The 19,350-nt window shown below is 37.7% G+C and overlaps 1 protein-coding gene across 10 annotated transcripts in view; it reads left to right on the forward strand.

Annotated features, from left to right (window-relative positions):
* ENPP2 (ectonucleotide pyrophosphatase/phosphodiesterase 2) overlaps positions 1-19,350 on the forward strand; it is a 161,929-nt gene that overhangs the window by 54,501 nt on the left and 88,078 nt on the right. For all 10 annotated transcript variants that reach the window (XM_060195679.1, XM_007526229.3, XM_060195674.1 and 7 more), the window contains exons 3-5: positions 11,351-11,506; positions 16,186-16,311; positions 18,976-19,036. In XM_060195679.1, coding sequence (XP_060051662.1) covers positions 11,351-11,506; positions 16,186-16,311; positions 18,976-19,036 — 343 coding nt within the window. The remainder of the gene's footprint in view (positions 1-11,350; positions 11,507-16,185; positions 16,312-18,975; positions 19,037-19,350) is intronic.

The following is a 19,350-nucleotide window of genomic DNA, read 5'->3' on the forward strand; positions in this document are numbered from 1 at the left end:
AGATATTACAAAAAAATATTTGTTCATTTTTATCAGAGAGAGTAGAGCACTCCTCAGCTCTGAGAATGTGGAATGTAGCACTGCTGGGGAGTTTGAGATTGCAAGTCTTGTCCTCTAATGAATTGAGCTATCTCCCTACTCTGAACCCCAGCTTTAGGCTGCAGAGATATTGACATGCATGTCTCCACTGAGTACTTACTGAGGGTTGAAGTCAATATTATCAAGATGAAAACTGCAATATAGGAAAGTATGCCCAGAAAGAATGACTCATACACTTCAGAATAGGCACAGAGTTGTATTAAATTCTAGATGTGGAAGGCAGTTTGAATGTTACCCATGCTGTCTTCCTCCTTTCCTTCTGGTTTATATTTCAAACAGGACAACCAAATCTGTTTCAGTGCTTTTAAGAAAAGGGGGTGGTATAACCACAGACTATACCCATTGCAAGTCTTTTTTTCCCCTTCACTTTCAGGAAACCATTGGGCTGGGAACCAGGGAGAATGGGAAGAACAAACAGCACTATACACAGGAGCAGACAAAATTTAAAACAACTATCTCTAGGATGAATTTTTTTTTTGCCTTCAGGGTTATCTCTGGAGTTTGATGCCTGTACTATGAATCTATTGCACCTGGAGGCCATTTTTTTCATTTTTTTTTGTTGTTGTTATTGCTGTTGTATAGGACAGAGAGAAATTGAGAGAGGAGGAGAAGACAGGAGGAGAGAAAGATAGATAGCTGCAGACCTGAAAAAAAAAAAAAAGAAAAAGGGAAAAGATTATGGTGGATAGGGGGAGGAAAGGTAGGAATGGAGGAGAATGCATGCTGGATCATCACAGAAAAGACAAGTTAGCAACTAAAATTATACCTCTAGATTCCTTCACATCTCAGCTACAATCATGTTAATACGACTCAGAATTTATTAGAATTTCGTGGATTCTCAGTATTATTTTTTTTTTATTATGGGGTCTGAGGAGTATTATTCTTAAGAGAGGATTGATTCTATTATAAACTTTTTTTCCCTCTAATTTCACTCTAGGATGGTCTCAGTTTTTTTAAACTTCTCACCCTTTCACCCTCCATAGTTTCTTATGATTCATTGAGCACTGTTGATAGTTTGGCCAAAGTCAATAGAAAACGTGGTTTATGAACCGGAGGTAAGGCACTGCATTGGAAACCTGACATTATTTCCTAAACTAAACTCATGTGGTTTCAGTGTTTTTTTGACATCCCAGACTCAGCCTTGCAAAAGCGTTTCACATCTCATGGTCTACTGATTCTGTTTGCTTTAGTTGAACTGTTCTGATGTCATAAAGGTGAGGACTGAGGGACTGACTTTAAATAGGACAAAGGATAAGAGATGAACACAATGTTCAGATAAATGACTTTAATGAACCTAGAAATGACATTTAGCATCTGCTCTTCCCCTGCTTCTTCCATGTTCTTGATTTTTAAAAGTAATGCATACTAATTTTGAAAAATGTGAAATTGATAAATGTGTCAAAAACGGAAGTAAAGTTCCCACTAGAATATCAAATATCATTGTTAGGGAATGCTTATATAATTTATACATATAAGGTACAGAAGGGTATATGCGTCTATGTGTGAGAAAGAGAGAAAAAGTAAGACATATAAAGATATTTATAAAATGTTACATGTTTCCAACTAAAGAAAAGCAAAGAGGCTTTTTTCTTTCCCAATGTAAAGAGGTTCTTACAAGGAAGAAAAGAGAAGTATTCACATCTGCACTTTAAAAAAGCTACTTACAACTACACCTTTTCTGCTTTTTCATATCCCACATCTCCACTTTCTCATCTCTACTTCTAGCTCTGATTTTTTGGTTGTTTTTGCTTGTTTTGTGCTTCTTACTTTTTTTTTTTTTTTTCAGATTGAAAGGGAAAGACAGCAACAGGTAGACAGAAAGGGAGAAATGCTATAGCACTGAAATTTCGCCTGGTGACATGAGGCCTTACTCAGATCTAGACCCTTCTGGCTTTCTAGCTCTATTTTTATGCTCACATTTTTCTCCATCCTTGTTGCTCATTATCAGCATTTTAAAGACAAGTATAATATTTAACATCAATTTCTGTATTTTTTCTCTTTTAAATGTGTACACACATTTGACAGATCTATTCGAACTAACCTACACAGATCTGACTCATTCTATTTAATAGAATTTATGGATACTGTGACTTTTTTTGTTGGTTAAATGTGGCATTGAACATATGAGATTTCACCTTTATGAGAAAGAGAGAGACATCATAGCACCAAAGTTTCTTCACGGCTATAGCACATACATGGCAGGGCAGGCATCCAAACCAGTGAGCTATTTGTCTGACCTATGATTCTTTCTTGCTTAAAAAATTTACTGGGGGTCAGGCGGTAGTGCAGCAGGTTAAGCGCACGTGTGCACGTGGAACAAAGCGCAAGGACCAGAGTAAGGATCCATGTTGGAGTCCCTGGCTCTCTGCCTGCAGGGGAGTTGCTTCACAGGCTGTGAAGCAGTTCTGCAGGTGTCTTTCTCTCCCCCCTCTGTCTTCCCCTTTTTTCTCCGTTTCTATCTTATCTAACAACGACATCAACAACAACAATAACTACAATAAAAAAGGCAACAAAAAGGGAATAAATAAATGTTTAAAAAATATTTATTAACTAGGGAGGAAGGGAGAGAAGGAGGGAGAGTAAAAGAAGAGGGGAGAAAGAAAGAAAAACAGACCATCACCCTGCCACACATGCCAGGAACTCAGAATCTCATCTTGAGAATCCAGTAATGCTTTATTCACAGCATTACCTCCCAGGCCTCTGTGATTCTTTCTTATCCATGTATATTGACAAGCTTTAAAAAACATATGAAAGTTACAAATTATTTTTTTGAAAGTTCAGGTCTTTTAAATTTTTATTTTCCCTTCTGTTGCCCTTGTTTTTATTTTATTTTATTGTTGTAGTTATTATTGTTGTTATTGTTGATGTCATCGTTTGTTGGATAGGACAGAGAGAAATGGAGAGAGGAAGGGAAGACAGAGAGGGGGAGAGAAAGATAAACACCTGCAGACCTGCTTCACCGCCTGTGAAGGTACTCCCCTGCAGGTGGGGAGCTGGGGGCTCGAACCAGGATCCTGACGCTGGTCCTTGCGCTTTGTGCCACTTGCTCTTAACCTGTTGTGCTACTGCCCGACCCCCAAGTTTTAAATTCTTAGCAGTGATATTTGTTAGGGGCAAGAGTCAGATGTATTTAAAAATTGTAGAAGATATTTTCAAATTGTGTTCTGTTTTACAAAAAGTATTGTTCATATCAACAGGTATGTCTTATGTGTTTCCTACACTTTTGAGAGATGAATTCCTTTTGTAATTTAGAATACGGAGCATGTTAAAGTTTTTCCAGTTGGCCAGTTTTTTCCCCAGCTTTTCCAGCACTAATGATTGATTAATCCTTTTTTTAAAACTGATTAATTCATTTTTCCTTTCATTTAAGATGTAACAGCCTTTATAAATTAAATTCTTATATGGTTGGTCCTATTTATGATCCCCACTTCAATACTAATCTATTTTCTAGAATGAATCTGTATTAGTTATTTAACTTTAGAATCTATTTTACTGGTGAGTTCCACAAAATTGCTCTTTATAGAATTTTTTCTATTTTCATGTGTGCATTAATTTTTTTTTAAAACAAAAGACATTGGGAGGGAAGATAGCAAGAAAACTTTGGGGCTATTACATAATGAAATTTGTATGCATGTATCAGTTATTACATTATTAAGCATTAACCCTCTCAATACAAAAAAATAAATGCAAAAAATCCTTACATAATCTCACAAGTTTTTAAGAAATTCTTTTGTGGGCTGGGGAAATAGCATAACGGTTATGCAAAATACTTTGGTGCCTGAGGCTCTGAGCTCCGAGGTTCAATCCCCAGCACCATCATAAATCAGAGCAGAGCAATGAATGCTCTGGTTTTTGTCTTTCTCTCTCTGTACCTCTCATTAAAAAACAAATAAATACAATATTTTAAAAAAAGAAATTCTCTTTACATTTTTATTGTGATTGCATTGAATTTTATATTTATTTAGAACTGATTTTTTAAAAATAATATTATACTTATCTTTCAAGATGGTATGTTTTACTACTTAGAGGTACCTCCATGGATAGAGCAAATTTCTTGCATATGTGAAGACGTGGCTTTTATCCCCAGCACCACATATGCTATGCTGGGTTCTGGCTGGTTCTCTTGCTTCCTTCCTAAAAAACATACATGTGGGCATTTAGAAAGGCATGTCTTTCCCTTTATTTAGATTTAAAAAGTAAATTTTTGTCATGTTTTGTTGTTGTTGTTCATATCGGTGCTACACATAGCCTATGAAAAAATTTCAACTGTAATTTACATTTGATCTTTTTCTTAGTAGATGGGTTTCCTTCAGGCCATAACTTCCATGGGCTTTGTTGGAGGTCAGAGGGCAACACCTGCAGGTCTAAATCGAGGTGAGGATGTGTGGGCTTTCCCAGCTTCCTGAGAACAATTCCTGAGCACTTTGCTGTGCATAGCTCAATACATACAGTAATATAACTTCACATACAGTTTGGGAAGCACATAAATGGCGAGGACACTCGCTTCAGAGATACCCATGACTGTGGTGGTTTCTGCTCTGCTCCGAAAAACTTCTCAATGGTCTTGTCTTTGGTGCACATCAGGGCAGTTGGTGCAGCAGACAGGCTGCATGTAACTGTGGCCCTTTTTTGGTATGGACATTGTTTCTTCTGTTCTTGATCATTTTGGAAGCGAGGACCCTAAAAGGCCATATAATATCAAATTTATACTTAGAATTTTGTCTTTTTTGACATACACAGGATAACTATAGTTTATTGATGCCAACTTTTCTTCTTCTTCTAGCGTTTGCCCGTCTTCCGTAGCCAGTCAACAGCATCAGGTTGAGCCTGATGTAAAGTTTCGAGACCTCCTTTGAATCTGGAGAGGTGGCAGTCGTTGACTATGTGATGCCAACTTAAAAGGATTTACAGAAAGTGATGCTAAAAAAAAGTGACTTTTTTTTCCCAAAACAAAATTAAGATTTCTAAATTCCTTTTCAATACATTCTGGTGTTTCAAAAAAAGTCTAGAGGGCTATTGAGAGGAAACCTTTTCCCTCTGCTAATTTGGGCTTAAATAGTTGGGGGACATCTATGATTAGAGGACAGATTAACAGGAGAAAAAATATTATACATATATGTGAAAGCTTGCTATAAAGAATGACTGTGAATAGCCAGGTTAATGGAATGAAGGAGAGGGATGTTAAGGCCTCAGTGGCAAAGTATGGAAAGTTCTGGTATGACTATTTACACTATTTCTTGGGAGATTCTGATGCCAAATTAGGCTACTCCTTTATAGAAGATTCCTTCAGAAAATGTAGTTTATGGAAGCTGAATTCTTAGAAATATCTGCTTTACTCATCAAAGGGAAGTTTAGGGAAAGCTTTTTTTTTCTTCCCCTGCAGCTGCTATTTTTTCATATGTTCTCCATTTGAAGTTGTCTTTATGCCATGCTGGTTGGGTTAGGCCTTTCATTTTTCCTTGTTTGAAACTTGACAAAGTTTCAGAGGCAAGAACCCTTGTATTGCTGTGAAGAGTAAAAGTCAAGCGGTATGACTTGTATGCAAAGAAAACATCACCTCAGATGAGAATCAGGAAGCATAAGCCGAAAAGAGCTAATCCAGAGGTCAGGTGGTAGCACAGCGGGTTAAGCACATATGGTGTGAAGTGCAAGGACAGGCGTAAGGATACGGGTTAGAGCCCCCAGGCTCCTCACCTGCAGGGGAGTCACTTCACAGGCTGTGAAGCAAGTCTGCAGGTGTTTATCTTTCTCTCCCCCTCTCTGTCTTCCCTTCCTCCCTCCATTTCTCTCTGTCCTACCCAAGAGCTACGACATCAATACCAACAATAATAACTGCAGCAACAATAAAAACAAGGGTAACAAAAGGGGAAAAAAGAGGTGACAACTAATCCAAAAACATAGCTCCATTTTCCATTGAATTGGTCTAATGTTCCTGTAGATAGGTCAGTCCAACTAAAGAAGTCAAAAACTAAAGAAGGTACTTCTTTTATGGAGAATGCTAATCTGCTTTTCTAAACAGGTCAAAAGAAACATTCTCCTGATTTTGGCATATAGAAGCTGAGTAGTTTGCCGATGGCTTCTTCCTTGTTGGATGGTCAGTGTATCAAGGTTGTTGAGGGAGGGGAGGTTTGAAGGGCTGAGGATAAACTAGCTCCTCCTGTGAGGTTTGCACAGTGGCTGCTAATTCTTATTTATTACTATACAAATGTTTTGAACTGCTTTTTCTTCATCAGAAGTTCCCAAAGTTGAAAAGAGAGTACTTACTGAATTGGTCTTGCAGTATATGAGTGTGTTATTCATTGTGCCTCATCAGGAGAGTTTACGTGTTGCTACTTTATATATGAAGGAGTCCAGGTTTATAATTTAGCCAACATTTAAAGCAGGGTACCTGGTGAGGGGGGGATTTAGGTATTCCAGTCTTCTTTACTCTGCCCATTTATCTTTTACATTCTATTTATCTATTTGATAGAGACAGAAATTGAGAAGGAATAGGGAGAGTGGGAGAAAGAAAAACACCTACAACACTGCTTCACCACTCCTGAAGCTTTCCTTCTATAGGTGGGGGTCAAAGGTCTTGAATCAGTGCCCTCTCCCATGGTAGTATGTGTATGCCATCATCTGGCCCCTCAAAATTATATATATTCTCTCTCTTGCTTCCAGTTGCTGGGGCTCAGTGGTGGCACTACAAATCTACCACTCCTGGTGGTCATTTTTTCCCTTCCATTTTATTTGATAGGACAGAGAGAAATTAAGAAGGGAGGGGAAGATAGAGAGGGAGAGAGAAAAATAAATAAATGCAGACCTGCTTTACCTTTCCTGAAGCATCCCCATCCCCGCTGCAGGTGGGGATTGGGGGCTCGAATTGGGTTCCTTGTGTGGGTCCTTGCATATAGTACTATGTGTGCTTAACCAGGTATGCCACCACCTGGCCCCCAAATTCCTTTTTTTAAAAAAATCTTTTCTGTACATATCTATTATACTTAATTTAAAAATTTTTATTTTATTTATTTATTTTTCTAATTTTTTAAATTATCTTTATTTATTGGATAGAGGAAGCCAGAAACTGAGAGAGGAGCGGGAGATAGGGAGAGAGAGAGAGACACCTGCAGCCCTGCTTTACCACTCGTAAAGCTTTCCCCCTGCAGGTGGGGACTGGGAGCTTGAATCTGGGTCCTTGCACACTGTTACATGTATGCTCAATCAGATGTGCCACTACACAGCCCCTACTTAATTTTTTATTATCTTTATTTATTGGATAGAGAAAGCTAGAAATCAAGAGGAAAGTGGGAGATAGAGAGGGAGAGACAAAAAGACACCTGCAGCAATACTTCACCTTGCAAAGCTTCCCCCCTGCAGGTGGGGACCTGGGGCTAGAAGCTGGGTCCTTGTGCATTGTAACATGTGTGCTCAACCAGGAATACCACCACCTGGTCTTTACTTTCTGTTGTGTTTTTACTTTAACCAGTCTATTGTTCAGCTCTGGCTTACGGTGGTTCTGGAGATTGGATTTGAGACCTTAGAGCCTCAGGCATGAAAGTCTTTTTGCATTATCATTATGATATTTCTCCAGACCTCTGTGCCTTTAGGTAGGACTTTTCTTTATATCTTATTTCTGCATTCAACCAAAAGAATTGCTTGTGGACAATTGTGGTCAGAGTCTAACCAGTGTCCCACTAGGTTGGAATTAAATGTTTATCTTGACGTTGGTCATTAGTTACACTGGCATCTGCACTTCTTAATTTCCCATGCTCTAAGAGCTTACCAGGCTTTAAGAACAAAACAGGTTGTATTTTGATCAAAGCAGATTTGATCCACTTATTTGTCATTTGTGTGCCATTTGTGTGGACTCTGTCAACTAGGCAAATAATCATTCTTGGCCTCATTTATAACACTTATAGGAAGTTTGAAGATGCCATCTGTGAAATCAAACCGTAGAACTCGCTTACAATATGCTTAGTATGTTACCTTGCAAAGGTCCAGTGTTATTTTTATTTTCAACTCACAAATAAATGTTTATTTCCAGTAGTCTTGCCTGAGTAAAGGATGGATCTTGAGATTCCATAGAGGTTTCCCAATGTCAAATCACTCCACCACAGGAGAAAGTAGTATGCCTTTTATATATCCGCTGTCCAGAATGTTTATATTTATTAGGACAGAAAAGTACTTCAGGCCCTGAATTATCTAGATTTTGGCATACCAACTGTAACTATTATAATTAATGAGGCCAAGGTTTGGGAGACTGGTATGAATGGACACTGGGTTTCTGCTAGTATTATTGAAACAGTAAGTGTTAGCTGAAGCAAGATACAGCTTGAAAGGTAACTCATGGTGGAGGACTGGGGGAGAATATGCTATGACAATCACTAAAATTTCTGTAAATGAATAAAGGGTTCTGTTAAGATTTCTAGATCTGGGTGTTGGGTGGTGGCATGCAAGGATCCCAGTTGAGTCCCCATCTTCCTACCTGCAAGGGGATACTGTTTCACAAGCAGTAAAGCAGGTGTCTACCTATCTCCCCTTCCTCTGTCAATATCTCTCTGTTGTATCCAATAAAAAAAAGAGGGAAAGAAAATAAGAGGTCGGGTAGTGGCACACCTGGTTAAGTGCACACACTACAGTGTGCAAGGACCTCTGGGTTCAAGCCTGGGTTCCCACCTGCAGGGGGAAAGCTTCACAGGGTGAAGCAGGGCTGTGGGTGTCTCTCTATCCTCCTCTCTCATTTTCTTGCTGTCTCTGTCCAATAAATAAGTATAATATAAAAATTTTAAAAAAGAGAGAGAATAGGAGGAAAAAATGGCTACCAGGAGCAGTGGATTTATAGTCCAGCAATAACTCTGGAGGCCAAAAAAAAAAAAAAAAAGAAGATGTCTAGATCAGAGAGTTTTCCATATCTGTTTCAGGAGAAGTAGGTTTATTTATTTATTTTATTTATGCTGAGACTTAGTGCCTGTACTACTCTATTGTTCCCAGTGTGAATTTTTTTTTTAAAATTTTTTATTCAAGAAAGGATTAATGAACAAAACCATAAGGTAGGAGGGGTACAACTCCACACAATTCCCACCACCCAATCTCCATAACCCACCCCCTCCCCTGATAGCTTTCCCATTCTCTATCCCTCTGGGAGCATGGACCCAGGGTCATTGAGGGTTGCAGAATGTAGAAGGTCTGGCTTCTGTAAATTGCTTCCCCGCTGAACATGGGCGTTGACTGGTCGGTCCATACTCCCAGTCTGCCTCTCTCTTTCCCTAGTAGGGTGGTTCTCTGGGGAAGCTGAGCTCCAGGACACATTGGTGGGGTCTTCAATCCAGGGAAGCCAGGCCAGCATCCTGGTGGCATCTGGAACCTGGTGATTGAAAAGAGAGTTAACATACGAAGTCAAACAAATTGTTGAGCCCAGTGAGAATTTTTTGATACAAAGTTAGAGACAGTGGGTGAGAGAGACTGAGAGGAGACACTTGCAGCACTATTACACTTCTTGTGAAGCTTTCATCCCTACAGGTGGGGGGCCAGGGACTTGAACCTGAGTCTTCTTGCATTGTGACATGTACACTTGACTGTGTAAGCCACCATGCAGCCCCCAAGGACAGTTAAAAGTAAAGTTGAAATGATGGAGATTAAAGTTCTTAATCTGAGATCTTGATTAGTGCTACCTACTTCATGATACTTCTGGAAGCTGAACAGGCTCTGGAAATCCTCAGTTTGAGATCACATACGAAAATGACCTTCTAATTGTTGTGGTGGTGATGGTCTACTAATGATCTAGTCTAAGAGAACTTTTATTATGATGGCAGTGTAGATGTCATGTCTTCCAGCAAAGTGATAATACATACTTTTAAGAAAGAAACTTTGATGTTTACTTTCTTTGATTTTACCTTCTTCATGTAAAATATGGCTACTGAACCCCCACAGATTTTGCTGAAAACAAAGTAATCTAGGATGAATTCTGATCCTTAAGCTGCTACAAAGTAGCCATGACTACATCTATCTATCTCTATCATCACTGCATGTTTTACTTAGGTGTGATAATGAATGCAACTTACATTAATATTGCTTGTATATTGCAAAATGGTGAAATTTTCATCTTACTGAATATTCTCACAAAATTGATTTTTTTTTTTGCCCCCGGGGTTATTGCTGGGGCTTAGTGCCTGCACTACGAATTTCAAACCCACTGCTCCTGGAGGCCATTTTTCCCATTTTGTTTCCCTTGTTGTTGTTATTGTTGCCATTGTTGTTGCTGCACAGGACAGAGAGAAATTGAGAGAGGAGGGCAATACAGAGAGGGGGAGAGAAAGACACCCGCAGACCTGCTTCACCACTTGTAAAGTGACCCTCCTATAGGTGGGGAGTGGGGGGCTTGAACAGGGATCCTTGTGCAGATCCTTGAGCTTTGAGCCATGCACACTTAACTGGCTGCTCTACCACCTGGCCCCCAACGTAAATGTTCACATGTATGATTGTACTACATGGAAGAAAGATTTATTTTTATAAGATAATTCAATGGAGTTTATATCTGTGTGACTCTAGATAAAACTGTAGATTTCTGTGCCTAGAAGAAATGTTACACATTTTATTTTTGTTTGATAGGAGAGAGAGAGAAATTGAGAGCCAAGAGACAGAGACACAGCACTACTTCCTGCTCATGAAGTTTCACCCCTGGACGTGGCGACTAAGGGCTTGAACCCAGGTCCTTGCTCATAGTAACTTTGCATTCAACTGAGTGTGCCATTCTTTAGCTATGGATGAGATATTTATTAAAACCTTTTATTTCAGCCTTATAATTGAAACTATTCTTAATGTTTGAGCTCATTTCTTTTTCGATACAAAAAGCTGTAAATTCTTAAATAGAGAAATCTTTTGTCTTTAATACAGGAATTACACAGCTACAGAGATAATGACCATCATAGATTTGTGAGAATAATATTTGTAAATGGAAAAAGAAACAATACCTGACATTTGTTATACTTTCTATTTGTTTGAAATCCTATTGTGTGTTTGACATAGATGACTTTATTTCTCATTACAGTCCCAGGTTACTTGTATTGTTGCCTCACTTTATATATAAGGATATTATGACACAACAAAGGTCAGCCATCTTCCCAGGTCATATGGCATCCCAGGAAGCAGATAGTGTAGCCAGGCTGCTCAGTGTCTTCCTGTGTCACCACACTGTGCTGCTTCCCAGTGTCACTCCTTTGTGTTGACAAGGCCCACTGTCTAGTCACACTGCTTTGCTTCTTGTGTCTTGCAGTGCTATCAGATGCCCCCTGGATCAACACTTCTGAATCTTGCAGGGGCAGATGTTTTGAACTTCAAGAGTTGCAACCCCCTAATTGCCGATGTGACAATCTGTGTAAGAGCTATACCAGTTGTTGCCATGACTTTGATGAGCTTTGCTTGAAGACAGGTATGTAACTAAGTCCTCTCTAGTTTCAACTAGGTGGATAAAAGACCCTTCAAACCCTTTTGTACACCACACTATATTAACCAAAATTGTCAAGATGTGTGTGTGTGTGCACATTTGTGTGTTGCAGAGGCCTCACACATGCAGTTTTATTACTCACGGATGATTGTTTTTAAATATGTGTATCCATAGAAATAGGGGAGAGGGAGTCGGTTGGTAGTGCAGTGGGATAAGCATAGGTGGCACAAGGCACAAGGACCGGCATAAGGATCCCAGTTCGAGCCCCCAGCTCCTCACCTGCAGGGGAGTCGCTTCACAAGTGGTGAAGCACGTCTGCAGGTGTCTGTCTTTCTCTCCCCATTATCCCCTCTCTCCATTTCTTTCTGTCCTATCCAACAACAACAACATTAATAACAATGACATTAACAACAACAACAATAATAACTACAACAATAAAACAAGGGCAACGAAAGGGAATAAATAAATATTTTAAAAAATTAAAAAAAAAAAAGAAAAAAGAAACGGGAGAGACCACAGCACTGAAGCTTCCCCCAGAGCTGTGACATCTTCACTTTGTGTGCCAGAATTCAAGTGTGGGTATTGTCTATGGAAAGTGAAATTCCTTACTAGGTGACATATTTCCCTAGCTCCCCAAAACAATCTGTTCCAACTTTTTAAAAAAAAATAATTGATTGCATATGAGAATATCCCATGTGGCAGTTATATCCCTGCAAGACCCATCCAAAAAATGTCCCTTGCTGCTGTGGTCATTATTTGCTTGTTTGGGCAGCATTTATTCCTGAGATTTATTTCATTGACATTTTCCTGTTTCCGCTTTGGGACATGTAGTTATGTAGTCTGGTGTTAGATATATTCTATAATTTTGGTGATTTTTTTTTTACTTGTACAGCTTACTTATTTGTTTATTCTAGCTTGTATAATGATGTCATTTTGCCTTAATGTAATTTCTTATGATCTGTGCAAGTGGAAATTTGTTATGAAAGTCTATCATATATACTCTGGGTGCCTCTAAATCCTCCTCTGTAGTCATTGTGACCTTTCTTTACATATTTCTTATACCAAAAAAAAAATCTATAGAATATAAAGGGTTCTGAATGAATGTGCATGAGTTGAGAGGAAGTACATTTGGGAACTTTTGCCATTCCACCTGTTAATATATTTTCAAGGTCTAGAACTTTGGATTCACACTCCAGGATGTTTAATCCTGATTTTAAGACCACTAGACATCAATTTCACAAATGGCTTTCTTTTTGTTATCATCAAGGCTCCATCTTACTGGGAAGATGTTTTATAGTAAGGTTAGAGATAGAGATAGAGATGCCACAGTGTCAAAACTTCTTCAAGTGCATTTGGTGCCTGGCTTGAACAAAGCCGGCTCACTATCCAAGTGAACTATTTTGCTGGTCCAATTCCACAAATTTCTTGACAAGTTATTATTTAGTTTTGGACTTTCATGATTGGGTGATACTTTCAAAAACTAAAACTAAAGATCATCACTAAGATTATTATGATTTTTCTGGTAATAAACAGAAAGAGAAACAATTATAATTTTAAAAATGTTATTAGTGATTTAATATTGATATCAACAGTGGTATAATTCCACACTGAAGCAATTATCCTTTACTAAAGAACTAGTAAGTCAACCCCTTGATTTGTGTGAGGCATCAACTTCCTTATTCTGATTTTTGTTTCTTTTTTGTCCCCTGCCATCAATATGAAGAGTTTTATTAGGCTGTTTTTTGCATAATAAGTTTTGAAACATTTATCTGGCTTTTGTTTCTTTTTCCTCTTGGAACTCCTTCCAGATTCCTTAGTTGTGTATCTGAAGACTTAAATGCTGAGAACCTTGTAAACTGATTATATGAATGGAATAGATATTCCAATGGTGTTCTTGGTCTCTAAAATGTTATTTCAAACTAGCAGTCTGTGCTTGCCTGGCACTGAGGAACCAACTGATGCTTTGTGATTCTCTTCTGTCTTGAGTATTGTCTCTGTCACTTATCATATCCTTTTAAATTCCTAATCTTATTATTAATTGGATGTGTGTGTTTATTTTTAGATTTATTTCTTCCCAAACTCCATTATCAGTTTATTAAAGAAAGGTTGACTTACCTAATTGTCACAGGGTGCATTTCTCCAAGAGAGGTATCAGTATATTTTACCCTCAACCTAACCATCATCTTATTCTACCACAGGGACTCAAGTTCCTAACCTCCTTTTAATGCTTTTTCTTTCCCCTTTCTGAGACCCTTCCTGACCCATAGCTCTGCTCATCTTTGGCGCCTGATGGGGGGGGGGAGTAGGGGGAGGTTGGGTAGGGGGACTATTCCAGGGGCCTGGGAGCCTCAGGCCTAGGAGTATAATAGTCATCGAGCTACCTCCCTAGCACCAGGAGCAGCATTGCTTTCTGCAATTACTATCTTAATGACACATTTTAAGAGCAAGTCCTGACTTTTCTCTTACATCAGAGAAGCCTTTCCCGACCACTTGATCACTATTTGTTCTACCTTGTACTTCCTTCAGAACTCAGCTCAAGTTGAAATGATTGTTTATTGGTTTACTTGCTTATGGTCTTTCCCAATTGGAGTGCAATTTCTATTAAGAAGGCACTTTTTCAAATTGAGTCATTTGCTTTTTTGTTGCCAAGTTTGGTTAACTCTTTATATATTTAGGTTAATATCCTCTTGTCTAATGTATGGCATATAAAAATCTTCTCCCATTCTATGAGGTAGCTTTTGTTTGGATGATCATTTCTTTTGCTGTACAGAAGCTTTTCATTTGATGTAGTCCCACTGGTTTATTTTTGTTTTAGTCTTCCTTGCAGTTGGGTCTATATCATCAAAGATCGTCTATGAAATTTAGATAGAAAAGAGATTCACCAATATTTTCCTCTAAGTATTTGATAGTTTCTGGCTAATATCTAGGTCCTTGATCCATTTAGAGTTACTTTTGTTTCTGGTGAGATATAGTGGTTCAGTTTCATTCTGCACATTTCAACCCAATTTTTCCCAGCACCATTTATTAAAGAGAACTTCCTTTCTCCATTTAATAGTTTGTACCTCCTTATCAAAAGTTAGATGCCCATGGTTATGTGTATGGGGTTATTTCTGGGTTTTCAATTCTATTCCACTGACCTGTGTGTCTGTTTTTGTTCCAATACCAGGAAGTTTTGATTACAATGTCCTTATAATATAGTTTGAGATCTGGGAGTGTGGTGCTGCCAGTTTTGTTCCTTTTTCTCAAGATTGTTGTGGCAATTCTAGGTGTGTTCTGGTTCCAGATAAATCTTTATAATTTTTGTTATATTATCTTAAGGAAAATCTGTGGCACCTTGATGGGCACTGCATTAAATTTGTATATGGCTCTGGGTAGAATATTCATTTTGATGATGTTAATCCATATTTCTAAGTAACATGCATAATAGCTTTTGAAAATGACAATTATAAGTATGATGCCTTAATATCATTGTGCTTTCATGCAATGCAGTTTCTCAATGCATAAATACTGGATTTAAACACTGATACTTTCTATCTTGGTGATTTCTAAACAACTGAAAATTCACAATAAGTTTCAATATATTAAATGTTCATGGAACACATGTGCTGGGAACAATCACAGGTATGGAAAAATAATGGTAAAATGATGTGATTGTTCATATAGTGGAGCTTACAGTCCAATGAATTAAAAAGTAATTTAAAAAGCATTCTCTTTATATTGGAGATGTTATTTCCCAAATATATCCTTTCTGGTAGAAATGAGTCATGTCAGTTCTCAAGCAAATATGTTCAGACAGTAATTGGCAACCCATGCACTGGATTTCAGAGTAGGAACTTTGATGTCTTATAATAACTTATTTTGGTCAGCGATTAGAACTCTCAATATTTTTGTCTTATATTTAAAATATTTATTTATTTATTTATTTATTTATGAGAAGGATAAGCATATTATTACTTTGGCATAAGCAGTGTCAATAATAAAAGCCAAGCCCTCATGCATTCAATTCCTGCACTGTACCACTGAACCATCAACCTAGCCATTCAGTGATTTAAAAACTATTTTATTTATTTTATGAGATAGAGGGAGAAAGGGAAGAGACAGACAGGCATATGCAATGTTGGCAATCAAATTTAAGGTCTTATGCAAGTCCAGTGTTCTACTGACTATGCAACCTTCTGGCCTTTTACTATGCATATGTTTTAATACCTCTTTATACTCTTCTTACTGGGCTTAGGACTTTAAATTGCACTTGTACCTTATGGAAAGTATAGATATTTAGTTGCACTATTATTGTGTTTGAATCATTAAAGTAAGTAAAACAAAAGGGCTCAGTGAATGATTACCTGCAATGGCAGACTATTCTATACCTTAGATACCATATATTTTATTGAATCTTTTAGGGCAGTTCAGCAATGGTAAGGGTTCGATTTTTCTGCAGGAGTATAATTTCACTTGAATTTGTATTATGATTTTAAAAATTAAAAATCTATACTGTTGTAAGACCTCCAAATACCTGCTAGACACCAGGCCAACTCTAATTTTGTAAGCAGATGAAACAATATCAGATTTTTAGCTCCTTCTGATGGTCATCCTTGTAATGGGTTATGGCTTCTTTCATTTGGCTTGTGTGAAGCAGTGAATGTATTTTATTGTGCCAATTGCAGCTGGCGGTTGGGAATGTACTAAGGACAGATGTGGAGAAGTAAGAAATGAAGACAACGCTTGTCACTGCTCAGAGGACTGCTTGGCCAGGGGAGACTGCTGTACTAATTACCAAGTGGTTTGTAAAGGTATGTGTGTATCCTTGGGCTGACCAAACTAAAACAAAACAAAGCAAAGCAAAACAAAACCTAAACTGCTCCAAGAAACTTTGGATATTGTTGATTATAACATGACATATAGACAGTTGAGAGGAGGGGATGAGTTGCACTTTCTCATGGGGTCTCTGTGTGTATGTATTTATTTATTTTTTCTCCCAGCTCTAATATCAGTTTACAGAGGAACTGATGATTTAAAGAATTGTTATGAGATAATTTCTCATAATTCTACCTTGGTTTTGCTACCTTGAATTTCACTAACTTGCAATAAATAGGAGTTAATCCTGGATACTGTAATTAGATAGAAACATAATAATGAAGTGTTTTCTAAACTTCCTGGTTTGGCCTTAGGTCAGGTTCCATATAAGCCAAGTTTAAGACAAAAGATTTTTTTTTTAATTAATTTATTTATTTATTCCTTTTGTTGCCCTTGTTGTTTTATTGTTGTAGTTATTATTGATGTCATTGTTGTTGGATAGGACAGAGAGAAATGGAGACAGGAGGGGAAGACAGAGAAGGGGAAGGGAGGATAGATACCTGCAGACCTGCTTCACCGCCTGGGAAGCGACTCCCCTGCAGGTGGGGAGCCGGGGGCTCCAACCGGCATCCTTCCGCTGGTCCTTGTGCTTAGCGCCACCTGCGCTTAACCCGCTGCGCTACCGCCGACTCCCGACAAAAGATTTTTTAAGTGGAATTTATTGAGAGGATGCTCTGTAGAAAAAGCACACAAAGGAACAAAGGAAGAGGACTAGGGAGTAGGGTGGGGGGAGTAAGGCAAACAAGGATGTGATCCATCTCAGGCAAAGCATTGTGTTCATCTACTCTTATTTCTAGAGCTCTTACTCTTGAGGCAAGTTTTTCATCGTTTTACATCTGTCAGATGGAAGTTGAAGTACTGCTAAAAGTCTAGGCATGGGGATGGTAGATGAAAAAGATTAGAGCACCCACAACTTCTTCTACAGACTGAAGCCATACATATGTGTATGTTGACTTTGTATGATTGATTGTCAAAGATGATGCTTTGATTCCATAGTGAACAATAAATTGTTGCTGCACTGTTCACAACATGGAAGTATAGTTTTTGTTTTTAAGAAGTTTTTAAGTTACCACAGTAACCACTATATAGAAATAAGGGAAAGACTTAAGAACATTTAAAGTTTGTAAGTTACTTTTAAATATATGAATGAAACTATTTTTGCCTTTCTGAATATCTGAATTAAACTATTTTTGCCTTTCTGACATAAAACACTTAAAGAAGAGTTTCTTTTAATATTTCAGAGAAAGAAAAAGTTAATTCTGACAGGTGTGCAGTCTTAAGTTTCAAGAGGGTATAAATTAATCTTGAGCTTGGAAAGTTTCTACCTAGGGGCCAGGTGGCGGTGCACCTGGTTAAGTGCACACATCACAGTGCACAAGAACCCGGGTTCAAGCCCCTGGTCTGCACCTGCAGGGGGGAAACTTCACAAGTGGTGAAGTAGGGCTGTGGGTGTCTCTCTGTCTCTCTCCCTCTTTCTCTCCCTTTCCCTTCTCAGTCTCTTTTCTGTCTCTATCCAATAAATAAATAAATAAAAATAACAAAATATTTTTTATCCACTTTTTTAAAAAGAAAGTTTCTACCTAAACAATTATTATAATTGCTAATAAAATAGAAACTTTAGAATTTAGTTCCTTTTTTATTTTCATGTGTCAAAATTATTAGTTAAGACAGTTTTTAGAAGGAAAAAATAATGAAGAAGTCCTAGGCATAATTGGCTATTGAATCACAAGTAGTCTTTTTTTTTGTTGTTGTTATCTCTGGTACTCTAGGTGCTGGCACCACTCCCAGTGGCCATTTTTTTTCCTTTTTTCTTTTTCTCTTTTTTCTCTTTCTTTCCTTAGATAGGGAGAAATTGAGATTGGAGTAGGGGATCTCACTCATGGGCAGAATTTAAGAAACAAGCACAGAAAAGGGAAACAAAGTAAAACTTGGACTGGTGGTGCATTGCACCAAAGCATGGCTGCTTCAGAAGGAGGGTAGAAAGAGGGGTGAGAGAAGTAGGGGGCTTCCAAGTCTTGGTCGATGATGCTAATTTGGGAGTGAGAGTGTTTTGCAGACACTTATCTTGGTGAGATGAGAAATTATACCCATGTGCCAACAATTGTACTACAAGTCATTTACATCCCAATAAAGAAGTAAATAAAAAAAAAACAACTAATTTTTCTATTGCATTTTTTCATCTATTATCCTGAGGATTCTAAGTCCTTTCCCCACTAAAATTTTGCCAAGCTTTCTATGGCTAAAGATGTTCAGTGGCAGAGAAAAGAATGTTCCATCTAATGGCCAAACAGTTTATTTCTGGAAGTAAATAAACATGAAATTTTGTTCACTGACGCCACTGATGTTTTATCTTCAAACCATTTAGACTCGGAAGGCTCACATAAACACCACTTGGGGATATTAAATCTTAGCCTTTCTACCATGTATGGGTGGACTTTAATCCAAACCAGAAACTAAACTTTATTTAAGAACTTCTTTTTATATGCTTGTCAATAAACAATTAGTATCGAACAGGACACAAGCCTGGAATTTACTCTCCAAGGTTCTGTATGCCATTTATAATTAGATCTACCAATACATTTACCCATTTTTCTTTATAGGAGAATCACATTGGATAGATGATGATTGTGAGGAAATAAAAGCCCCAGAATGCCCTGCAGGGTAAGTATATTTTATGAATATTTTGAAATTTTATACATTAATTAAGGACCTATTACTGTATTATTGTTAGACAATGGCAAACTAAAATCTGTAAAGAAAACATCTTATTAATAATTTACTTGTCAAAATCTAGAATATACATCTCAAAAGAATTAAACACTTTATTTTCCTATTACGTATTCTCTGGATATCAGAATCTGATCCCTCATATTCCATTCTAGATGTCTATTTTATGATATATATCTATCTGAAAAAGAAGGAAAATTTTCTGGAACTGACTTTTTTTTTTTTTAACCTGGAGAGTTGTTCTTGCC

This window comes from Erinaceus europaeus, chromosome 1, assembly GCF_950295315.1.
Source record: "Erinaceus europaeus chromosome 1, mEriEur2.1, whole genome shotgun sequence".
NCBI classification, from domain to species: domain Eukaryota; kingdom Metazoa; phylum Chordata; class Mammalia; order Eulipotyphla; family Erinaceidae; genus Erinaceus; species Erinaceus europaeus.